Here is a 26,558-nt window from a genome sequence, read left to right on the forward strand (position 1 = left end):
ACGTACCTCTGCTGTATCCTGTGTAATGTCAGTGTCTGACTGTGCTGGAACATGGTCTGATCATGCCACATATCCTGGTCAAGGGGGTGGGGTAATATACAGACATTACAGCAGAGATCACAGCTGATTCTTTTTGTCAGGTAAAGCATTTCCATGCCTGTTTTTATACCAATGTTTTACCTGAAAGAAAGAATCATTTGTGATCCCTTGCAGTAATGTCTGTATACTCTCTTTAGCTGTATAATATCCTAAAAGCAGCTGTGTTCTTGTAAGTGTTTTATCTCAAAAAGAGGAGTTGAATTCACAGCTATACGGCTCACTATTGTTGGATAATGTTTTCAATGTTTATTCTCAGACCAGTACTGGATTCACAGCTACAATGCTCAGTACTGCTGTGCAATTGCAATACCCTTAATGTTGCTACATTCTAGTAAACATTTTATTTCACCCAAAAGCTGAATTGACATCCACACTGCTCAGTGCTGATGTGTTTTATCTCAATCTGGAACTGGATTAATTGGAGAATTGCTCAGTACTGTTGTATAATGTCCTTCATACTTTTCTGGTTTGGTGTAAATGTGTTAAATCACTCCAGAGCAAAATTGAAAGTAATATTACTTAGTACTGCTGTATAATGTACTACATACTGCAATTGCCCTTATTCACACAGACGTCAACTTTGACACATGAATAAGGTTTTTAATATTAGACAGTGTAGGACCGCCCCGACCACAGAGTCACCTTGTCGATGGTGGGACGGCTTTTATGCCATGTTTGATCAAATACAATATTACTAAGAACTCTGTATGATTTAAATGCACTTTTGCTTTTTACTTATTTAATTACAGCAGGGTTTTTTTCATTTTGTCTTTTGTAGGTTTTAATTGCAATGTAATACGTGTTTTATCTTACCCTAGGACTGGATTCGCAGCTATATTGCTAAGTACTGTTGCATAATTCCTTTCATATTTTTGCTAGAAAGTGTAGTATCTCACCTCAAAGTTGAATTCTCAGCTACACTGCTCAGTAATTCTATATAAAGTCCTCCACGCTGCAGCTGATTCTGAACACATGCGACATAGAGTCAAGAGTGGAAGAATCCCTCATGTCTGTGTGTGCTGTGTATAGAAGACATCATGGTCTCTACCTTCCAGCCCAGAGACAAATGAAAAGTACAGATAGTCTGCAAAGGGGAAACTGCAGAATAAAAGTTACATAATGGTAATAAATATTGTTATTCCTCCTTTACACACATAGCATGCTATCCTGAACAGTCGCCTGAAATGACAGGGACGCTGTAATTAATCACGGAGGCGCTGCCAGGTTTCAATTTCCAACCTTTTATCAGGTTACTTGATGTTTATTGTTCTCCTATGTGATACAGAGAAATCTACAAACCTGGCGGCAGAGAATAACAAACACCTGATTTTCCAGGAATCGATTGGCTTTTAATATTTATCTTCTGATAAGTGTTTCTGGGGAGATAAATGACGTACTCGGCTCTGCTTCATCTGTGCAGGTTATATTGCAGCACATTTTTCGGTGCAGGAACAGCTGGTATGAGCCTCCACCTCTTTAATGAGGTCCTCAGATGACGCTTTGGGGTTTGCTCTCCAGTCCTCCAGGCCCATTGCTGATTCTGTAAAAGAAAATATAGGTCACAATGTATCAGACGTCGATTGTATGGAAATCCCTGTACATTATATATAGAAAAGTCGGAGCAGGTTATTATAGACGCTCAGGTGAAGTCTCTCTATGTTCCCGCTATGAGTTGTTGGTGAGTTTTTTTTATCCTATGTGTAATGGGTGCCAAAAATGTCACCAAAAAGATAATTCTGGGAACGTAGCCTTATTACAGATCCGGGATGTCCAGCTGATAATTACAACTTGTAGATTAAAAGATAAACTATGTAGGGACCAAAGACGCATCTCAAACAACTCTAAAGGGTCATTGGGAAGGGGCCACATCCTAGTTTGATGGATCCATCTGTTCCTCCTTGGCATGACCCCGTGGATGGGTGATAAATGTCTGGAAGACCCCCTCATCTCATTGATGGGCTGAGCGAGTGGAGACCTAGAAGCGCAGCTACTGTGACGTCTTCACACAGATCTGTTTCTTCCTGGGTCGAGACTAATGGTACCTGCCACAATCAGGATTTGCTGCGGTTTTGATGATGCGTATTTATGCGTCAAAACCGCAGCGCCCACATGTTACAACATCACTAGTACGCACCCACTTCATAAGGAAAATATTAAAGTAGATTTCATGGTGCAGAAGAATGCAGTGCCATAGAAATGATCGGACGGGGACAGATCCTCCTTACGTGGAGGCGTCCCCCTATCAGTTTTATGAGTCCTTTGGTGACTTGCTCCTGGGGACAACATGTGCTGTTCGCAGCTGACAAGCCCTGGACACAGAATTTGCATTTTGTATCACGGAATATAATTTTGTTAGGAAAACCCCATCCTGTGATACAGAATAGCATTTTTTAGACCTTTGTAGTATAGATGATTATTTCTTCCCTTGTAGTTGCATTTTGTGCCATATCATCACCTTTTGTGTCATTTTTATTGTTTTACTTACTTATTTTTTCTTTCTTTATTTCTCCAGCAGGCACCACATTATTCCCAGGGGGATTTACATGCTGATACCCTTCTACATGTCCATGCACAAACTTTTCATCAAAAACGTTCTATAGGTGAATTATGTACAGAACCGAGCTCAGCGCATAAATCAGTCATGGCCAAAATAGCACAAATATTAATAATCTATAGCCGGTGTGGAGCGACAGCAGGAGCTATCAGAGGGATCGATAATCCCCGGTGACAGCTGACCTTATTCTCTTGGCTCAAAAGAGGCTTAGAGGGAATATATTTAGTATATGAGGGTTCGGGAGACAAATCGCTGCTGGCACAGAGCATATTACTGGCTCCATTTCATCAGTGCGAGCAGATCGGCTGACGACTCCCATCATGGACAAAGTACAGGCAGCCATTCCTAAATGGGGTTATTGATATTTATTTGGAAATGCATTCAATTTTTTATATATATACATCTCTTTTTATTAATTAGCTTTTTATGCTACTTTCCCCTTAAGATATGAAAATTTATACTTGCACCCCAGCACCAGGCCATGAATCACTGCAGGCTCCGCGTTCTGTGCTTGTGTCCCAGTTTTCACACTTGAATACCCCTGCATATACATTAAACTCCTACATCTCCATTCTCTCGTATGGGAAAATAAAATCACTGACATATAGAGCTGATTCCTCACCGGTAGAGCGACACCTCCAGGGGTGCACGCTAACACAATAGGGGGTGCTGATGCTGTCCTTGTTCTGCTGCATAGTGTTTTATCTGTGTTATGGTTGCACTGTGTATCTGTGTTATGGATACACTGTATCTGTGTTACCAAGCCATGAATACACATGTTATGGAGGCACTGTGTATCTACTGTGGTAATGCTACTCACTTGGGTGCGTCGAGAGGTATCTCAGGAACCATTTACGGTAAATGTCCAGGCTGGTTTATTAGCGCTTCATAAACCAGCCACAAGCAAAGGAAATAAACGACCTTTCAGTGCAGGAAAAACAAAGTAAACAGTTCCAACAATGGCACTTTAGAAATAGTCTGGGACACACAGACAGGATAGCATTTAATATACCAGCTCAGTTTGGAGACATCACAATGAAGGCCTTCTTACCTCCACACATAATCCATTTGTGATACGAACATACTCCATTTTAGAATGTGAACCACACCCATGGGTGGAGTAAGTGGGCAGCCAGACCCGCCAATCTCTGTGGCTGTCCGTAAACCTAGCCCAGATGCACAAATAAGCCTTTTAGTACTATGTGTGCTACAGCATTAGCCCAGGTTCGCATCACACAGGAAAACCACCTCCGTGATGCATAACTCCCATCAACTATGTGTCCAGCAGCCACCTTACATACCTTCCCCCTTTGCTTAAAGCCGTGGGGCTTGGCATTTTCTATCAATAGACACGGGATTCTCGAGAGGGTATCACCATGACCATGTCGCTTCTCACCTCTATATTCCACATGGAAGCTGAAATCCTAGAGAGCTAGAAACCAGCAGGTAACACAAGAATTTTTCTCTTTTTTCTCCCTCATCCATCTAAGTGTGTCATGGTCTGATACTAATTTAAATTTCCACACTAGCAGATGTTTCCACCACCCACTTTATGGCCAAGCATTCCTTTTCTACGATGGAATAATTCTTCTCACATGCTGACAGTTGCCTACTCAAGTGAACAGTGTGCTCCTCCCTGTGTATCTCCTGAGAAAGGACCCCTTCTAATCTGACTTTGAGGCATCCGTCTGGAGTACATATTCGATTTTAAAGTTTGGGGCAACCAGAACCGGCTGCTTACACAGATGTTGTGAGTTCATTTTCCCCTTCACCATTGAGGTCTGATGAACTAAGTTTTCTGCTCTGCTTTTTGCATTTGTGTTTTGGTTTTGTTTTGCCTTGTTTTTCTGGATTTCTGCCATTCCCTGCTGGGGTGAGCTGAATTCCTTTTTGCTCTGTCTTCAGAAAATACCTGAGTACTGATATAGTCTTTTTGAAGCCTAGCGTCTTCAGGGCTTTTTTCCCTATCAGTCTGTTGGCTCTTGTTTTGATAGGGTTTTTGGCGGATTGCAGACAGCAGCTTTTCTATCCTGTCCTATTTAGTTAGCTTGGGCCCCATCATTTGCTCAGCCTATCTTTCTATCTGTGTGAGTGTTTTTTCATCTTGCTTCACCGTCATTATATGTTGGGGGCTGCCTATTGCTTTGGGGTCTGCTCTGGGGCAGTTTAGATTTCCCTTTCTGTCTTTAGGCTATTTAGTTCTCCGACTGTGATTGAGGGGTCTAGGGCACCGTAGGAACCCCCCACGGCTACTGCTAGTTGTTGTTGATAGGTTCAGGGGTCTGCGATCCGATAGCTGCCAACTTCTCTGGTTTTCTGGACTTAGCTAGTATTTCTGTTTTTGCCTCCTACGGTGACTCATTCATTACACACAGAGCTACCTTCAGTTATTCAAAGGCTGTCTCCGCCTCCGCAGCCTATTTGGCCATAGCTGATTTTGATACCTTAAGGGGACAGCCATCATGGCAAAGTTTGTGAGGAACCTCCTGTAGTGCCCCACAATTCCAAGAAAGGCTCTAACTTGCTTCTTTGAGAGTGGTCTCGGGCAGTTTTGGATTGTGTCCACTTTACTGATCTGGGGTTTGATCTCACCTATATCTACTACATACTGTATCCTAAGTATTTGGTATCTTCTTTCTCCATGGCACATTTTATTTTTATTTATAGAAAACCCCACCTTCCTGAGAGCATCAAACATTGCCTGGACCTTTCCCAGAAGACTTCCCCAATCCAGTCTGAAGATTACAATATCGTCTAGGCATGTTGCAGCGTAATTCTTATGGGGTGTGAGGATCCGTTCCATGAATCTCTGGAAGGTGTCCAGTGTTCCCTGCAGTCAAACAATATCTGGACGTATTGGAAGCATCCATCGGGCGTAAAGAAAGCAGTCTTCTCCTTGGCTTCTTGTGCCATGGGGATCTGCCAATACCCCTTCCTTAAATTCATGGTGATTATGTACCTTGCCAGCCCAAGTCTCCTAAGTCGATCAGCTCATCGACACGTGGCATCAGATATACGTCGAACTTGGAGACTTTGTTCAGCTTCCGATAATCATTACAAAACCTCAATTCGCCATTGGGTTTTGGAACCAGGACAAATCGGACTACACTAACCACTCCTGGATTCCTCAATGACTCAGACATTCAGCATACACTTTATTTCCTTGGATATCAGCTCTCACCGGGCCTCAGGAAGTTAATAACCATGTGTTCTAAGACCTTTGTACACCCTGGATAATATGAGAACAGGTCCCAGTTCTGCTGCAGCACTTCCTGACACTGTTCTTTTTGGTCCTTCAACAGTGTCTCTGCTATTGTGACTCCGTGAATATCTGCATCTGGATTTACCAGAAACCATGGTGTTTCAACGGGCTCCCTGTCTTGCTATGGCTTGATAAGATTGACGTGGTACACTTGGTACAGTTTACATCTTCCTGGCTGATGAACCTTGCAGTTCACTTCACCAAGTTTCTCCACCACTTCATAGGGGACTTTGTTGTGAATTCGCTTTCTGGCCTACCTCTGGTTACTAGTGAAGGTTGTGGAGCTGGTTGTATTGACAGAGGGGTCGTGAGTTCTCTTTCCGGGCTCCCTCTGGTGTTTACTGGAGGTAGTGGAGCTGATCTAATTAACAGAGGCCTGCCACCTGATAATGATGATGACGATTGGAAATCTGGAGTTTCTGACTGGATTTAAGACAGCCGACTTCCCCTATCCCCGCTGGTGATTTTTTCCTGCCTCCTGAGGTTTTGGTTTCCAGCTTAGTCCCTGCATGCTCAGCTAAGTGTTCTTTTGCTATTGTTCACATTTGATCTGGTTTTATCTATTTCAGTTTTGTGTGATCAGCCAGCTCCGGCTGGGGCTGTGCTGAATTTCCATCCTTATGTTACTGCTTGTGCCAGTTTGTTTTTGTCCCTTATTAGATTGGCCTCTTTTTGCTCTGCTTTCAGAATATACCAGAGTGCTGATATAGTGGGTGAAGTCTAGTGACTTCAGTATTTTTCTATCAGACATGTTGGGCATTTTTTGCAGGATTTTTTTTGCGTGATTGCAGACAGAGTATTTCCTTTCCTGTCTAGTTACTGTGGGCCCCATCGTTTGCTCAGTCTATTTTCCTACCTGCGTTTGTGTTTTCATCTTGTCTCAACGACAATATATGTTTGGGGGCTATCTATTCCTTTGGGGTCTGCTCTCGGGCAGTTTATATTTCCCCTTTCTTACTTTAGGCTTATTTAGTTCTCCGCCTGTGTCGAGGCATCTAGGATCATCGTAGGTACACTCCACGGCTACTGCTTGCGTGGATAGGATCGGGGTCTGCAATCCGTTTAGTTACCAACCTCTCTGGTTTTCTGTGGTTTAGCTTGGTCTTGCTCTCCTCCTCGTTGACCCAATCATAACAGGACTTGCCATTAAGCCAAAAACATACTCTCCATCATGGGAATAAGTATGAGGACTCGGTTCCCAGGGCTGAACTGCCTCACCCTCTTGTGCCTGGAGAAGAAGTAATTTTACAATGGGTATCACCTTCGCATTCCTCTCCTGCATCTGGGTGACGTTACCAATGACGCACTGGTGGGGCGTGACTTCAGCTTCCCAGGTTTCCTTCGCTATAGCAAGGAGACCCAGCGCATGTCAGCCGTACAGAATTTCAAACGTAGCGAATCATGTAGAGGCTTGTGGAACCTCCAGGATAGAAAACAACAGATAAAAGAGGAGACAGACCCAGTCTCTACTGTCCTTTTCTATGACCTTATTAAGCATACTCTTCAAGGTTTTATTGAACCTTTTCACAAGGCTGTCAGTATGGGCATGGAAAACAGATGTCTTCAGCTGTGTAATTAGCAGGGTTTTACACAGTTCCGTCATCACCTTGGTCGGTCAGGATCTCTCGCTGGTAGTCCTGTCCGGGAAAAAATGTGCACCAACTTTCGGACTTTATTTTTGCATAGAAGAGTTTCTCAGGGTAACTGCTTCAGGGTACTGCGTAGCATAGTCATGCATGACCAATATATATTGATGCCCATGAGCAGATTTAACCAGGGGACTGACGAAGTCCATGGCAATTTGCTCAAACGACACTTCTATGATGGATAATAGCACGAGGGAACTTTGAAAGTCAGAATTGGGGACAACACTTTAAGATTTCCCGGTGACATCCAATAGAACCTCTGCATGACCCGTTCTTGAGTTTTTTCCACTCTAAATGGCCACCCAAAACATGTTAATGGGACATGTCCAACGCCCTCCATCTACAGGGTCCTGGTACCAACAATTGTTCCCTTATCTCCTTCCCTCACCTTTGTAACCCAGTACTGTAAGACCCCACTCATCAAAAAATACGGAAATCAGGTGTCAGACCCTGGGTCCTGCGCTACGCCATCTAAAGGCCCCGTCACACACAGCGATCTCGCTAGTGAGATCGCTGATTTTGTGATGCCACAGCGATCTCGCCAGCAAGATCGCTGTGTGTGACGGGGATCAGCGACCGCCCCCCCCCTGCCGGTTATCGCTGATCATGCAGCATCGGCTTGGGTCGTTTTTCAATCGCTGGTCTCCCGCTGGCCAGCGTGCATCGCTGCGTGTGACAGCGAGAGACCAGCGATCAGCAATGCTGGTTTCTAAAGTAAACATCGGGTATTCAGGAGCCGCGGCTCCTGGATACCCGATGTTTACCTTGGAAACCAGCGTCCAGCGTCGCTGGTCCTGATCGCTGGGGCTGTCTATGTGACAGCTCACCAGCGATCAGCCTAACGATGTCCCAGCGATCCCATCATGTCGGATCGTTGGTGGGATCGCTGGGACATCGTTCTATGTAATGGGGGCTTTAGACAGTTATATTATTGAATGCCTCCTTTAGACTTAGGTCTGATCTATGTTGGGTGAACTCAAAATTTTCCCCAGTCACCCCTAACTCAGGAATGTCAGTCTCAGAGGATACTACCTCCTCATCCCCTACAAGGACACAGAGGGGAAACTTGTCAGACTTTTGGTGTGGTGAAACTTCTTTATGGGTGACCTATCTCTGACCTGAGCAACCGAGCCCTGTCCTCTTCCTCCACAAGTGCCAAAACAAAGAAAAGTCCAGACCTTTGATAACTGGGTGCAATAAGTCCTGGACCACGCTGACCTCATGGAGCTCAGTAACTTGGGATGTTTCCATGTCCACTCTGGCCACTGATAAGTCTTTAAAATCCCTGTGAATGCAGAGGACACCAACCATCTTCCCAGGGATCAGCTGTAGAGGAAGTGTGGCCCTCACAAGGTTCATCAAACTTTCTGACTCTAGCAGTCCAGTCACTTGCAGACCATTCACCTTTACGGAACAAGCTTGTGGCCCCTCGCTTGGTCGACAGTACACACTGCAGGCCAAATATGCAGAGTACCAACAGTGGCATTCCAGGCTACAGTCCATCTGCTCAGAGGTCAGGGGACAATGGGTGTCTATATGGCCTTGGCCATGACATTTCCAGCATAAAATCTCACTAGCTGGGACCTTCGGCATTACCTTCACTGCCCCTTTGGACCATGGATGCCCCACCCCCTTTGGGCCTCCACCCCATGTTGAGACCCCCCAGTATAGAGTGGGTTGCCTCCACAAGGAACCCTCGACCCCCTGATACCTTTCAACCAGTCCGACCAGGTCATCGGCGTTCTGGGGACCACCCTGAGAAGCCCAAGTCTGCATTGATCTCAGAAAGGAGGGCAGGAACTGGTCCATTACCACTCAATCTACCATCTGCACAGGGTTAGAGGACTCAGACTGCAACCATTATTGGACCAGGTGCAGCAAGTCAAACATTTGGTATCAAGGGTTTTTTCCAGTGATACACCCAGCAGTGGACCCGTTGTCACTGTCACCCCCAAGCGCACAAAAATGTCAGTTTTCAGTTTCACATATTCTTTTCATCTTACAAAGCTAAGTCATAGTAGGCCTTCTGGAGATCCCCATTAAGTATGGCGTCAGGAGTTTCTCCCTTTCGGCGACCCTATTAAAAACAGTCAAAAAGGTCTCTATGTTTTCACCTGAGGTCATTTTCTGTGGGGCTCTCTTCACTGCTTTCTGGATGGAAAAATCTTCAGCTGACCTTGGAGTCGGAGCTGTCAGTGTACCACAAATGGCCTCTGTGAGGAGTTCCATCTGCCACATAAGCATCCCCTGTTGCTGCCGATGCTGCTGTTGGGCTTGCTGCTGCTGCTGGACTTGAACCAGATGCTTGATCAGCTCCTTTATGCGGTCTGACATTGCTTCATGGCTTATAGCTGCCTTTACTCAGGACATGCAGTACTACTTCAGCAGTCACATGTGTTCCCTGGGAATGCTGCACACACTTCTAACACCAAATGTGGTAATGCTACTCACTTGGGTGGGTGGTGAGGTATCACAGGAACCGTTTCTATTTAAATGTCCAGGCTGGTTTATTGGAGCTTCAAAAACCAGCCACAAAGAAAGGAAATAAACGGCCTTTCATTGCAGGCTACATTAAATAAACAGTTCCAGCAATGGCACTTTAGAAATAGTCCGGGACACACAAGTTAGATAGCATCCTGTATACCGGCACAGGCTGGAAACATCACACAGGATGTCTTCTTACCATTATACACACCATGTGTGATACAAACAGCCTCCATTTTACAATGTGAACCACACCCAAGGGTGGGGTATGTGGGCAGCCAGACCCACCCATCTCTCTGACTGCCCGTAAACCTGGCCTGGATGCACAAACAAGCCTCTTAGGACTACTGTATGTGCACTAGAGAATTGCTCCAGGTTTACATCACAGAGGACAACCACCTCTGTGATACATACTTCCCATCAACTGTTTGTCCGGCAGCCACCTTACATAATGTTATGAAGACACTGTGTAAGTCTGTTATGCTATGTATCTGTTATGGAGGTACTGTGTATCTGTGTTATGGAGGCACTGTCTATCTGTGTTATAATGGAGGCACTGTGTATCTGTGTTATGGAGGCACTGTGTATCTGTTATGGAGGCACTGTGTATCAGTGTTATGGAGGCACTGTGTATCAGTGTTATGGAGGCACTGTGTATCTGTGTTATGGAGGCACTGTGTATCTGTTATGGAGCCACTGTGTATCTGTGTTATAATGGAGGCACTCTGTATCTGTGTTATGGAGGCACTGTGTATCTGTTATGGAAGCACTGTGTATCTGTTATGGAGGCACTGTGTATCTGTGTTATAATAGAGGCACTGTGTATCTGTGTTATGGAGGCACTGTGTATCTGTGTTATAATGGAGGCACTGTGTCTGTGTTATAACAGAGGCACTGTGTATCTGTGTTATGGAGGCACTGTGTATCTGTGTTATGGAGGCACTGTCTATCTGTGTTATGGAGGTACTGTGTATTTGTGTTATGGAGGCACTGTGTATCTGTGTTATAGAGGCACTGTGTATCTGTGTTATGGAGGCACTGTGTATCTGTTATGGAGGCACTGTGTATCTGTGTTATAATGGAGGCACTCTGTATCTGTGTTATGGAGGCACTGTGTATCTGTTATGGAAGCACTGTGTATCTGTTATGGAGGCACTGTGTATCTGTGTTATAATAGAGGCACTGTGTATCTGTGTTATGGAGGCACTGTGTATCTGTGTTATGGAGGCACTGTGTATCTGTGTTATGGAGGCACTGTGTATCTGTGTTATGGTGGCACTGTGTATCTGTGTTATGGAGGCACTGTGTATCTGTGCTATGGAGGCACTGTGTATCTGTTATGGAGGCACTGTGTATCTGTGTTATGGAGGCACTGTGTATCTGTGTTATGGTGGCACTGTGTATCTGTTATGGAGGCACTGTGTATCTGTTATGGAGGCACTGTGTATCTGTGTTATGGAGGCACTGTGTATCTGTGTTATGGAGGCACTGTGTATCTGTTATGGAGGCACTGTGTATCTGTTATGGAGGTTCTGTGTATCTGTTATGGAGGCACTGTGTATCTGTTATGGAGGTTCTGTGTATCTGTTATGGAGGCACTGTGTATCTGTTATGGAGGCACTGTGTATCTGTGTTATGGAGGTACTGTGTATCTGTGTTATGGAGGCACTGTGTATATGTGTTATGGTGGCACTGTGTATCTGTTATGGTGGCACTGTGTATCTGTGTTATGGTGGCACTGTGTATCTGTGCTATGGAGGCACTGTGTATCTGTTATGGAGGCACTGTGTATCTGTGTTATGGAGGCACTGTGTATCTGTGTTATGGAGGCACTGTGTATCTGTGTTATGGTGGCACTGTGTATCTGTTATGGAGGCACTGTGTATCTGTGTTATGGAGGCACTGTGTATCTGTTATGGAGGCACTGTGTATCTGTTATGGAGGCACTGTGTATCTGTTATGGAGGTTCTGTGTATCTGTTATGGAGGCACTGTGTATCTGTTATGGAGGTTCTGTGTATCTGTTATGGAGGCACTGTGTATCTGTTATGGAGGCACTGTGTATCTGTGTTATGGAGGCACTGTGTATCTGTGTTATGGAGGCACTGTGTATCTGTGTTATGGTGGCACTGTGTATCTGTGTTATGGAGGCACTGTGTATCTGTTATGGTGGCACTGTGTATCTGTGTTATGGAGGCACTGTGTATCTGTTATGGAGGCACTGTGTATCTGTTATGGTGGCACTGTGTATCTGTTATGGAGGCACTGTGTATCTGTTATGGAGGCACTGTGTATCTGTGTTATGGAGGCACTGTGTATCTGTGTTATGGAGGCACTGTGTATCTGTGTTATGGTGGCACTGTGTATCTGTTATGGTGGCACTGTGTATCTGTTATGGAGGCACTGTGTATCTGTGTTATGGAGGCACTGTGTATCTGTGTTATGGAGGCACTGTGTATCTGTGTTATGGTGGCACTGTGTATCTGTGTTATGGAGGCACTGTGTATCTGTGTTATGGAGGCACTGTGTATCTGTTATGGAGGCACTGTGTATCAGTGTTATGGAGGCACTGTGTATCTGTGTTATGGAGGCACTGTGTATCTGTGCTATGGAGGCACTGTGTATCTGTGTTATGGAGGCACTGTGTATCTGTTAAGGAGGCACTGTGTATCTGTGTTATGGAGGCACTGTGTATCTGTGTTATGGAGGCACTGTGTATCTGTGCTATGGTGGCACTGTTTATCAGTGTTATGGAGGCACTGTGTATCTGTGCTATGGAGGCACTGTGTATCTGTGTTATGGAGGCACTGTGTATCTGTGCTATGGAGGCACTGTGTATCTGTGTTATGGAGGCACTGTGTATCTGTTATGGAGGCACTGTGTATCTGTGTTATGGAGGCACTGTGTATCTGTGTTATGGAGGCACTGTGTATCTGTGTTATGGAGGCACTGTGTATCTGTGTTATGGAGGCACTGTGTATCTGTGTTATGGAGGCACTGTGTATCTGTTATGGAGGCACTGTGTATCTGTGCTATGGTGGCACTGTGTATCTGTGCTATGGAGGCACTGTGTATCTGTGTTATGGAGGCACTGTGTATCTGTTATGGAGGCACTGTGTATCTGTGTTATGGTGGCACTGTGTATCTGTGTTATGGAGGCACTGTGTATCTGTGTTATGGTGGCACTGTGTATCTGTGTTATGGAGGCACTGTGTATCTGTTATGGAGGCACTGTGTATCTGTGCTATGGTGGCACTGTGTATCTGTGCTATGGAGGCACTGTGTATCTGTGTTATGGAGGCACTGTGTATCTGTTATGGAGGCACTGTGTATCTGTGTTATGGAGGCACTGTGTATCTGTGGTATGGAGGCACTGTGTATCTGTGTTATGGAGGCACTGTGTATCTGTGTTATGGAGGCACTGTGTATCTGTTATGGAGGCACTGTGTATCTGTGCTATGGTGGCACTGTGTATCTGTGCTATGGAGGCACTGTGTATCTGTGTTATGGAGGCACTGTGTATCTGTTATGGAGGCACTGTGTATCTGTGTTATGGTGGCACTGTGTATCTGTTATGGTGGCACTGTGTATCTGTGTTATGGTGGCACTGTTTATCAGTGTTATGGAGGCACTGTGTATCTGTTATGGAGGCACTGTGTATCTGTGTTATGGAGGCACTGTGTATCTGTTATGGAGGCACTGTGTATCTGTGTTATGGAGGCACTGTGCATCTGTTATGGAGGCACTGTGTATCTGTTATGGAGGCACTGTGTATCTGTGTTATGGAGGCACTGTGTATCAGTGTTATAGTGGCACTGTGTATCAGTGTTATGGTGGCTCTGTGTATCTGTTATGGAGGCACTGTGTATCTGTGTTATGGAGGCACTGTGCATCTGTTATGGAGGCACTGTGTATCTGTTATGGAGGCACTGTGTATCTGTGTTATGGAGGCACTGTGTATCAGTGTTATGGTGGCACTGTGTATCTGTTATGGAGGTACTGTGTATCTGTGTTATGGAGGCACTGTGTATCTGTTATGGAGGCACTGTGTATCTGTGCTATGGTGGCACTGTGTATCTGTGCTATGGAGGCACTGTGTATCTGTGCTATGGTGGCACTGTGTATCTGTGTTATGGAGGCACTGTGTATCAGTGTTATGGAGGCACTGTGTATCTGTGTTATGGTGGCACTGTGTATCAGTGTTATGGTGGCACTGTGTATCTGTGCTATGGTGGCACTGTGTATCTGTGCTATGGTGGCACTGTGTATCAGTGTTATGGTGGCACTGTGTATCTGTGCTATGGTGGCACTGTGTATCTGTGCTATGGTGGCACTGTGTATCAGTGTTATGGAGGCACTGTGTATCAGTGTTATGGAGGCACTGTGTATCTGTGCTATGGTGGCACTGTGTATCAGTGCTATGGTGGCACTGTGTATCAGTGCTATGGTGGCACTGTGTATCAGTGTTATGGAGGCACTGTGTATCAGTGTTATGGTGGCACTGTTTATCAGTGTTATGGAGGCACTGTGTATCTGTGTTATGGAGGCACTGTGTATCAGTGTTATGGAGGCACTGTGTATCAGTGTTATGGTGGCACTGTGTATCAGTGTTATGGTGGCACTGTGTATCTGTGTTATGGAGGCACTGTTTATCAGTGTTATGGAGGCACTGTGTATCTGTGTTATGGAGGCACTGTGTATCAGTGTTATGGTGGCACTGTGTATCAGTGTTATGGTGGCACTGTGTATCTGTGTTATGGAGGCACTGTGTATCAGTGTTATGGAGGCACTGTGTATCAGTGTTATGGAGGCACTGTGTATCTGTGTTATGGTGGCACTGTGTATCAGTGTTATGGTGGCACTGTTTATCAGTGTTATGGAGGCACTGTGTATCAGTGTTATGGAGGCACTGTGTATCTGTGTTATGGAGGCACTGTGTATCAGTGTTATGGAGGCACTGTGTATCAGTGTTATGGAGGCACTGTGTATCAGTGTTATGGAGGCACTGTGTATCTGTGCTATGGAGGCACTGTGTATCAGTGTTATGGAGGCACTGTGTATCTGTGTTATGGAGGCACTGTGTATCTGTGCTATGGAGGCACTGTGTATCAGTGTTATGGAGGCACTGTGTATCTGTGTTATGGTGGCACTGTGTATCAGTGTTATGGAGGCACTGTGTATCTGTGCTATGGAGGCACTGTGTATCAGTGTTATGGAGGCACTGTGTATCTGTGTTATGGAGGCACTGTGTATCAGTGTTATGGAGGCACTGTGTATCTGTGCTATGGAGGCACTGTGTATCAGTGTTATGGAGGCACTGTGTATCAGTGTTATGGAGGCACTGTGTATCTGTGCTATGGAGGCACTGTGTATCAGTGTTATGGAGGCACTGTGTATCTGTGTTATGGTGGCACTGTGTATCAGTGTTATGGTGGCACTGTTTATCAGTGTTATGGAGGCACTGTGTATCAGTGTTATGGTGGCACTGTGTATCTGTGTTATGGAGGCACTGTGTATCAGTGTTATGGTGGCACTGTGTATCAGTGTTATGGAGGCACTGTGTATCAGTGTTATGGTGGCACTGTGTATCAGTGTTATGGTGGCACTGTTTATCAGTGTTATGGAGGCACTGTGTATCTGTGCTATGGAGGCACTGTGTATCAGTGTTATGGTGGCACTGTGTATCAGTGTTATGGAGGCACTGTGTATCAGTGTTATGGTGGCACTGTGTATCAGTGTTATGGAGGCACTGTGTATCAGTGTTATGGTGGCACTGTGTATCAGTGTTATGGTGGCACTGTGTATCAGTGTTATGGAGGCACTGTGTATCAGTGTTATGGAGGCACTGTGTATCAGTGTTATGGAGGCACTGTGTATCAGTGTTATGGAGGCACTGTGTATCAGTGTTATGGTGGCACTGTGTATCAGTGTTATGGAGGCACTGTGTATCAGTGTTATGGAGGCACTGTGTATCAGTGTTATGGTGGCACTGTGTATCAGTGTTATGGAGGCACTGTGTATCAGTGTTATGGTGGCACTGTGTATCAGTGTTATGGAGGCACTGTGTATCAGTGTTATGGTGGCACTGTGTATCAGTGTTATGGTGGCACTGTGTATCAGTGTTATGGAGGCACTGTGTATCAGTGTTATGGAGGCACTGTGTATCAGTGTTATGGTGGCACTGTGTATCTGTGTTATGGAGGCACTGTGTATCAGTGTTATGGTGGCACTGTGTATCAGTGTTATGGAGGCACTGTGTATCAGTGTTATGGTGGCACTGTGTATCAGTGTTATGGTGGCACTGTTTATCAGTGTTATGGAGGCACTGTGTATCTGTGCTATGGAGGCACTGTGTATCAGTGTTATGGTGGCACTGTGTATCAGTGTTATGGAGGCACTGTGTATCAGTGTTATGGTGGCACTGTGTATCTGTGTTATGGAGGCACTGTGTATCAGTGTTATGGTGGCACTGTTTATCAGTGTTATGGAGGCACTGTGTATCTGTGTTATGGAGGCACTGTGTATCAGTGTTATGGTGGCACTGTGTATCAGTGTTATGGAGGCACTGTGTATCAGTGTTATGGTGGCACTGTGTATCAGTGTTATGGAGGCACTGTGTATCAGTGTTATGGAGGCACTGTGTATCTGTGTTATGGAGGCACTGTGTATCAGTGTTATGGTGGCACTGTGTATCAGTGTTATGGTGGCACTGTGTATCTGTGTTATGGAGGCACTGTGTATCAGTGTTATGGAGGCACTGTGTATCAGTGTTATGGAGGCACTGTGTATCTGTGTTATGGTGGCACTGTGTATCAGTGTTATGGTGGCACTGTGTATCTGTGCTATGGTGGCACTGTGTATCAGTGTTATGGTGGCACTGTGTATCTGTGCTATGGTGGCACTGTGTATCTGTGCTATGGTGGCACTGTGTATCAGTGTTATGGAGGCACTGTGTATCAGTGTTATGGTGGCACTGTTTATCAGTGTTATGGAGGCACTGTGTATCTGTGCTATGGTGGCACTGTGTATCTGTGCTATGGTGGCACTGTGTATCAGTGTTATGGAGGCACTGTGTATCAGTGTTATGGAGGCACTGTGTATCAGTGTTATGGTGGCACTGTTTATCAGTGTTATGGAGGCACTGTGTATCTGTGCTATGGTGGCACTGTGTATCTGTGCTATGGTGGCACTGTGTATCAGTGTTATGGAGGCACTGTGTATCAGTGTTATGGTGGCACTGTTTATCAGTGTTATGGTGGCACTGTGTATCAGTGTTATGGAGGCACTGTGTATCAGTGTTATGGAGGCACTGTGTATCAGTGTTATGGTGGCACTGTGTATCAGTGTTATGGAGGCACTGTGTATCAGTGTTATGGAGGCACTGTGTATCAGTGTTATGGTGGCACTGTGTATCAGTGTTATGGAGGCACTGTGTATCAGTGTTATGGAGGCACTGTGTATCAGTGTTATGGTGGCACTGTGTATCAGTGTTATGGTGGCACTGTGTATCTGTGCTATGGTGGCACTGTTTATCAGTGTTATGGAGGCACTGTGTATCTGTGTTATGGAGGCACTGTGTATCAGTGTTATGGTGGCACTGTTTATCAGTGTTATGGTGGCACTGTGTATCAGTGTTATGGAGGCACTGTGTATCAGTGTTATGGAGGCACTGTGTATCTGTGTTATGGAGGCACTGTGTATCTGTGTTATGGTGGCACTGTGTATCTGTTATGGTGGCACTGTGTATCTGTTATGGAGGCACTGTGTATCTGTGTTATGGAGGCACTGTGTATCTGTGTTATGGAGGCACTGTGTATCTGTGTTATGGTGGCACTGTGTATCTGTGTTATGGAGGCACTGTGTATCTGTGTTATGGAGGCACTGTGTATCTGTTATGGAGGCACTGTGTATCAGTGTTATGGAGGCACTGTGTATCTGTGTTATGGAGGCACTGTGTATCTGTGCTATGGAGGCACTGTGTATCTGTGTTATGGAGGCACTGTGTATCTGTTATGGAGGCACTGTGTATCTGTGTTATGGAGGCACTGTGTATCTGTGTTATGGAGGCACTGTGTATCTGTGCTATGGTGGCACTGTTTATCAGTGTTATGGAGGCACTGTGTATCTGTGCTATGGAGGCACTGTGTATCTGTGTTATGGAGGCACTGTGTATCTGTGCTATGGAGGCACTGTGTATCTGTGTTATGGAGGCACTGTGTATCTGTTATGGAGGCACTGTGTATCTGTGTTATGGAGGCACTGTGTATCTGTGTTATGGAGGCACTGTGTATCTGTGTTATGGAGGCACTGTGTATCTGTGTTATGGAGGCACTGTGTATCTGTGTTATGGAGGCACTGTGTATCTGTTATGGAGGCACTGTGTATCTGTGCTATGGTGGCACTGTGTATCTGTGCTATGGAGGCACTGTGTATCTGTGTTATGGAGGCACTGTGTATCTGTTATGGAGGCACTGTGTATCTGTGTTATGGTGGCACTGTGTATCTGTGTTATGGAGGCACTGTGTATCTGTGTTATGGTGGCACTGTGTATCTGTGTTATGGAGGCACTGTGTATCTGTTATGGAGGCACTGTGTATCTGTGCTATGGTGGCACTGTGTATCTGTGCTATGGAGGCACTGTGTATCTGTGTTATGGAGGCACTGTGTATCTGTTATGGAGGCACTGTGTATCTGTGTTATGGAGGCACTGTGTATCTGTGTTATGGAGGCACTGTGTATCTGTGTTATGGAGGCACTGTGTATCTGTGTTATGGAGGCACTGTGTATCTGTTATGGAGGCACTGTGTATCTGTGCTATGGTGGCACTGTGTATCTGTGCTATGGAGGCACTGTGTATCTGTGTTATGGAGGCACTGTGTATCTGTTATGGAGGCACTGTGTATCTGTGTTATGGTGGCACTGTGTATCTGTTATGGTGGCACTGTGTATCTGTGTTATGGTGGCACTGTTTATCAGTGTTATGGAGGCACTGTGTATCTGTTATGGAGGCACTGTGTATCTGTGTTATGGAGGCACTGTGTATCTGTTATGGAGGCACTGTGTATCTGTGTTATGGAGGCACTGTGCATCTGTTATGGAGGCACTGTGTATCTGTTATGGAGGCACTGTGTATCTGTGTTATGGAGGCACTGTGTATCAGTGTTATAGTGGCACTGTGTATCTGTGTTATGGAGGCACTGTGTATCAGTGTTATGGTGGCACTGTGTATCAGTGTTATGGTGGCACTGTGTATCTGTTATGGAGGCACTGTGTATCTGTGTTATGGAGGCACTGTGTATCTGTTATGGAGGCACTGTGTATCTGTGCTATGGTGGCACTGTGTATCTGTGCTATGGAGGCACTGTGTATCAGTGTTATGGAGGCACTGTGTATCTGTGTTATGGAGGCACTGTGTATCAGTGTTATGGTGGCACTGTGTATCAGTGTTATGGTGGCACTGTGTATCTGTTATGGAGGCACTGTGTATCTGTGCTATGGTGGCACTGTGTATCTGTGTTATGGAGGCACTGTGTATCAGTGTTATGGAGGCACTGTGTATCTGTGTTATGGAGGCACTGTGTATCTGTGTTATGGTGGCACTGTGTATCAGTGTTATGGTGGCACTGTGTATCTGTTATGGAGGCACTGTGTATCTGTGTTATGGAGGCACTGTGTATCTGTTATGGAGGCACTGTGTATCTGTGCTATGGTGGCACTGTGTATCTGTGCTATGGAGGCACTGTGTATCTGTGCTATGGAGGCACTGTGTATCTGTGCTATGGTGGCACTGTGTATCTGTGCTATGGAGGCACTGTGTATCTGTGCTATGGAGGCACTGTGTATCTGTGCTATGGTGGCACTGTGTATCTTTGTTATGGAGGCACTGTGTATCAGTGTTATGGAGGCACTGTGTATCTGTGTTATGGTGGCACTGTGTATCAGTGTTATGGTGGCACTGTGTATCTGTGCTATGGTGGCACTGTGTATCTGTGCTATGGTGGCACTGTGTATCAGTGTTATGGTGGCACTGTGTATCAGTGTTATGGAGGCACTGTGTATCTGTGTTATGGTGGCACTGTGTATCAGTGTTATGGTGGCACTGTGTATCTGTGCTATGGTGGCACTGTGTATCTGTTATGGTGGCACTGTGTATCTGTGTTATGGTGGCACTGTTTATCAGTGTTATGGAGGCACTGTGTATCTGTTATGGAGGCACTGTGTATCTGTGTTATGGAGGCACTGTGTATCTGTTATGGAGGCACTGTGTATCTGTGTTATGGAGGCACTGTGCATCTGTTATGGAGGCACTGTGTATCTGTTATGGAGGCACTGTGTATCTGTGTTATGGAGGCACTGTGTATCAGTGTTATAGTGGCACTGTGTATCTGTGTTATGGAGGCACTGTGTATCAGTGTTATGGTGGCACTGTGTATCAGTGTTATGGTGGCACTGTGTATCTGTTATGGAGGCACTGTGTATCTGTGTTATGGAGGCACTGTGTATCTGTTATGGAGGCACTGTGTATCTGTGCTATGGTGGCACTGTGTATCTGTGCTATGGAGGCACTGTGTATCAGTGTTATGGAGGCACTGTGTATCTGTGTTATGGAGGCACTGTGTATCAGTGTTATGGTGGCACTGTGTATCAGTGTTATGGTGGCACTGTGTATCTGTTATGGAGGCACTGTGTATCTGTGCTATGGTGGCACTGTGTATCTGTGTTATGGAGGCACTGTGTATCAGTGTTATGGAGGCACTGTGTATCTGTGTTATGGAGGCACTGTGTATCTGTGTTATGGTGGCACTGTGTATCAGTGTTATGGTGGCACTGTGTATCTGTTATGGAGGCACTGTGTATCTGTGTTATGGAGGCACTGTGTATCTGTTATGGAGGCACTGTGTATCTGTGCTATGGTGGCACTGTGTATCTGTGCTATGGAGGCACTGTGTATCTGTGCTATGGAGGCACTGTGTATCTGTGCTATGGTGGCACTGTGTATCTGTGCTATGGAGGCACTGTGTATCTGTGCTATGGAGGCACTGTGTATCTGTGCTATGGTGGCACTGTGTATCTTTGTTATGGAGGCACTGTGTATCAGTGTTATGGAGGCACTGTGTATCTGTGTTATGGTGGCACTGTGTATCAGTGTTATGGTGGCACTGTGTATCTGTGCTATGGTGGCACTGTGTATCAGTGTTATGGTGGCACTGTGTATCTGTGCTATGGTGGCACTGTGTATCTGTGCTATGGTGGCACTGTGTATCAGTGTTATGGTGGCACTGTGTATCAGTGTTATGGAGGCACTGTGTATCTGTGTTATGGTGGCACTGTGTATCAGTGTTATGGTGGCACTGTGTATCTGTGCTATGGTGGCACTGTGTATCAGTGTTATGGAGGCACTGTGTATCAGTGTTATGGTGGCACTGTGTATCTGTGCTATGGTGGCACTGTGTATCAGTGTTATGGTGGCACTGTGTATCTGTGCTATGGTGGCACTGTGTATCAGTGTTATGGAGGCACTGTGTATCAGTGTTATGGTGGCACTGTTTATCAGTGTTATGGAGGCACTGTGTATCTGTGTTATGGAGGCACTGTGTATCAGTGTTATGGAGGCACTGTGTATCAGTGTTATGGTGGCACTGTGTATCAGTGTTATGGTGGCACTGTGTATCTGTGTTATGGAGGCACTGTTTATCAGTGTTATGGAGGCACTGTGTATCTGTGTTATGGAGGCACTGTGTATCAGTGTTATGGTGGCACTGTGTATCAGTGTTATGGTGGCACTGTGTATCTGTGTTATGGAGGCACTGTGTATCAGTGTTATGGAGGCACTGTGTATCAGTGTTATGGAGGCACTGTGTATCTGTGTTATGGTGGCACTGTGTATCAGTGTTATGGTGGCACTGTTTATCAGTGTTATGGAGGCACTGTGTATCAGTGTTATGGAGGCACTGTGTATCTGTGTTATGGAGGCACTGTGTATCAGTGTTATGGTGGCACTGTGTATCAGTGTTATGGAGGCACTGTGTATCAGTGTTATGGAGGCACTGTGTATCTGTGCTATGGAGGCACTGTGTATCAGTGTTATGGAGGCACTGTGTATCTGTGTTATGGAGGCACTGTGTATCTGTGCTATGGAGGCACTGTGTATCAGTGTTATGGAGGCACTGTGTATCTGTGTTATGGTGGCACTGTGTATCAGTGTTATGGAGGCACTGTGTATCTGTGCTATGGAGGCACTGTGTATCAGTGTTATGGAGGCACTGTGTATCTGTGTTATGGAGGCACTGTGTATCAGTGTTATGGAGGCACTGTGTATCTGTGCTATGGAGGCACTGTGTATCAGTGTTATGGAGGCACTGTGTATCAGTGTTATGGAGGCACTGTGTATCTGTGCTATGGAGGCACTGTGTATCAGTGTTATGGAGGCACTGTGTATCTGTGTTATGGTGGCACTGTGTATCAGTGTTATGGTGGCACTGTTTATCAGTGTTATGGAGGCACTGTGTATCAGTGTTATGGTGGCACTGTGTATCTGTGTTATGGAGGCACTGTGTATCAGTGTTATGGTGGCACTGTGTATCAGTGTTATGGAGGCACTGTGTATCAGTGTTATGGTGGCACTGTGTATCAGTGTTATGGTGGCACTGTTTATCAGTGTTATGGAGGCACTGTGTATCTGTGCTATGGAGGCACTGTGTATCAGTGTTATGGTGGCACTGTGTATCAGTGTTATGGAGGCACTGTGTATCAGTGTTATGGTGGCACTGTGTATCAGTGTTATGGAGGCACTGTGTATCTGTGTTATGGAGGCACTGTGTATCAGTGTTATGGTGGCACTGTTTATCAGTGTTATGGAGGCACTGTGTATCTGTGTTATGGAGGCACTGTGTATCAGTGTTATGGTGGCACTGTGTATCAGTGTTATGGAGGCACTGTGTATCAGTGTTATGGTGGCACTGTGTATCAGTGTTATGGAGGCACTGTGTATCAGTGTTATGGAGGCACTGTGTATCTGTGTTATGGAGGCACTGTGTATCAGTGTTATGGTGGCACTGTGTATCAGTGTTATGGTGGCACTGTGTATCTGTGTTATGGAGGCACTGTGTATCAGTGTTATGGAGGCACTGTGTATCAGTGTTATGGAGGCACTGTGTATCTGTGTTATGGTGGCACTGTGTATCAGTGTTATGGTGGCACTGTGTATCTGTGCTATGGTGGCACTGTGTATCAGTGTTATGGTGGCACTGTGTATCTGTGCTATGGTGGCACTGTGTATCTGTGCTATGGTGGCACTGTGTATCAGTGTTATGGAGGCACTGTGTATCAGTGTTATGGTGGCACTGTTTATCAGCGTTATGGAGGCACTGTGTATCTGTGCTATGGTGGCACTGTGTATCTGTGCTATGGTGGCACTGTGTATCAGTGTTATGGAGGCACTGTGTATCAGTGTTATGGTGGCACTGTTTATCAGTGTTATGGAGGCACTGTGTATCTGTGCTATGGTGGCACTGTGTATCTGTGCTATGGAGGCACTGTGTATCAGTGTTATGGTGGCACTGTTTATCAGTGTTATGGAGGCACTGTGTATCTGTGCTATGGTGGCACTGTGTATCTGTGCTATGGTGGCACTGTGTATCAGTGTTATGGAGGCACTGTGTATCAGTGTTATGGTGGCACTGTTTATCAGTGTTATGGTGGCACTGTGTATCAGTGTTATGGAGGCACTGTGTATCAGTGTTATGGAGGCACTGTGTATCAGTGTTATGGTGGCACTGTGTATCAGTGTTATGGAGGCACTGTGTATCAGTGTTATGGAGGCACTGTGTATCAGTGTTATGGAGGCACTGTGTATCAGTGTTATGGAGGCACTGTGTATCAGTGTTATGGAGGCACTGTGTATCAGTGTTATGGTGGCACTGTGTATCAGTGTTATGGAGGCACTGTGTATCAGTGTTATGGTGGCACTGTGTATCAGTGTTATGGTGGCACTGTGTATCAGTGTTATGGTGGCACTGTGTATCTGTGCTATGGTGGCACTGTTTATCAGTGTTATGGAGGCACTGTGTATCTGTGTTATGGAGGCACTGTGTATCAGTGTTATGGTGGCACTGTTTATCAGTGTTATGGTGGCACTGTGTATCAGTGTTATGGAGGCACTGTGTATCAGTGTTATGGAGGCACTGTGTATCTGTGTTATGGAGGCACTGTGTATCAGTGTTATGGAGGCACTGTGTATCAGTGTTATGGTGGCACTGTTTATCAGTGTTATGGTGGCACTGTGTATCAGTGTTATGGAGGCACTGTGTATCAGTGTTATGGAGGCACTGTGTATCAGTGTTATGGTGGCACTGTGTATCAGTGTTATGGTGGCACTGTTTATCAGTGTTATGGAGGCACTGTGTATCAGTGTTATGGAGGCACTGTGTATCAGTGTTATGGAGGCACTGTGTATCTGTGTTATGGTGGCACTGTGTATCAGTGTTATGGTGGCACTGTTTATCAGTGTTATGGAGGCACTGTGTATCTGTGTTATGGTGGCACTGTGTATCAGTGTTATGGAGGCACTGTGTATCTGTGCTATGGTGGCACTGTGTATCAGTGTTATGGTGGCACTGTGTATCTGTGCTATGGTGGCACTGTTTATCAGTGTTATGGAGGCACTGTGTATCTGTGTTATGGAGGCACTGTGTATCAGTGTTATGGTGGCACTGTGTATCTGTTATGGAGGCACTGTGTATCTGTTATGGAGGCACTGTGTATCAGTGTTATGGAGGCACTGTGTATCAGTGTTATGGAGGCACTGTGTATCAGTGTTATGGAGGCACTGTGTATCAGTGTTATGGTGGCACTGTGTATCAGTGTTATGGAGGCACTGTGTATCAGTGTTATGGAGGCACTGTTTATCAGTGTTATGGAGGCACTGTGTATCAGTGTTATGGAGGCACTGTGTATCAGTGTTATGGTGGCACTGTGTATCAGTGTTATGGAGGCACTGTGTATCAGTGTTATGGAGGCACTGTTTATCAGTGTTATGGAGGCACTGTGTATCTGTTATGGAGGCACTGTGTATCTGTTATGGTGGCACTGTGTATCAGTGTTATGGAGGCACTGTGTATCAGTGTTATGGAGGCACTGTGTATCTGTGTTATGGAGGCACTGTGTATCAGTGTTATGGAGGCACTGTGTATCAGTGTTATGGTGGCACTGTTTATCAGTGTTATGGTGGCACTGTGTATCAGTGTTATGGAGGCACTGTGTATCAGTGTTATGGAGGCACTGTGTATCTGTGTTATGGTGGCACTGTGTATCAGTGTTATGGTGGCACTGTTTATCAGTGTTATGGAGGCACTGTGTATCTGTGTTATGGAGGCACTGTGTATCTGTGTTATGGAGGCACTGTGTATCAGTGTTATGGAGGCACTGTGTATCTGTGTTATGGTGGCACTGTGTATCAGTGTTATGGAGGCACTGTGTATCAGTGTTATGGAGGCACTGTGTATCTGTGTTATGGAGGCACTGTGTATCTGTGTTATGGAGGCACTGTGTATCAGTGTTATGGTGGCACTGTGTATCTGTTATGGAGGCACTGTGTATCTGTTATGGAGGCACTGTGTATCAGTGTTATGGAGGCACTGTGTATCAGTGTTATGGAGGCACTGTGTATCAGTGTTATGGAGGCACTGTGTATCAGTGTTATGGAGGCACTGTGTATCAGTGTTATGGTGGCACTGTGTATCAGTGTTATGGAGGCACTGTGTATCAGTGTTATGGAGGCACTGTGTATCTGTGTTATGGAGGCACTGTGTATCTGTGTTATGGAGGCACTGTTTATCAGTGTTATGGAGGCACTGTGTATCAGTGTTATGGTGGCACTGTGTATCTGTGTTATGGAGGCACTGTTTATCAGTGTTATGGAGGCACTGTGTATCAGTGTTATGGTGGCACTGTGTATCTGTGTTATGGAGGCACTGTGTATCTGTTATGGAGGCACTGTGTATCTGTGTTATGGTGGCACTGTGTATCAGTGTTATGGAGGCACTGTGTATCTGTGTTATGGAGGCACTGTGGTTGGCTGTAGCATCGGTACATGAGTGGCTTGTTCTGACGGTTCTGGGACAAGCTCCTTATGGGGCACTGTGTTAGCGATATGATGGGGGCCGGGGCAGCTCATGGAGCTTTATTCTCACCCGGAATGCTACGAGATGTCAGCTCTGAAGCTAGCGGAGCTGTGAATGCAGCCATCTACTACAGGAATTCTATGCTATGCAGTAATGGTGACATTGTGCACTCTGTACCTCTAGGAAGGCAGTGAAACGCGACAGTAATTGGCATTGTTGTTGCTGGATGACATCCTTCCACACATTTTAATACCGGCTCCACCGAATAACAAGTTGACTGACGTTCCTCGATGCGCTCATTTTCCAACATGATATATTGCCGGCCGAGTGCACAACCTGCGAGGCAATAAAATATGAGCGCGGGGGATAAATATGAAATGTTATCCATGTTTT

General features: G+C 45.6%; 1 protein-coding gene across 2 annotated transcripts in view; it reads right to left on the reverse strand.

The window, feature by feature from the left end:
• Positions 1–1,320: 1,320 nt before the first annotated feature.
• The window catches only part of LOC141048820 (vitellogenin-1-like), a 132,762-nt gene continuing 107,524 nt past the window's right edge, over positions 1,321–26,558 (reverse strand). For both annotated transcript variants that reach the window (XM_073544865.1, XM_073544864.1), the window contains exons 34-35: positions 26,343–26,501; positions 1,321–1,639 (exon numbers count right to left, since the gene is read on the reverse strand). In XM_073544865.1, the coding sequence (XP_073400966.1) occupies positions 1,521–1,639; positions 26,343–26,501 (278 nt within the window). In that variant the 3' untranslated portion in view covers positions 1,321–1,520. The remainder of the gene's footprint in view (positions 1,640–26,342; positions 26,502–26,558) is intronic.

The sequence above is a fragment of the Dendrobates tinctorius genome, unplaced genomic scaffold (genome assembly GCF_039654945.1).
Source record: "Dendrobates tinctorius isolate UK_male_01 unplaced genomic scaffold, ASM3965494v1 ptg000138l, whole genome shotgun sequence".
Lineage (NCBI taxonomy): Eukaryota > Metazoa > Chordata > Amphibia > Anura > Dendrobatidae > Dendrobates > Dendrobates tinctorius.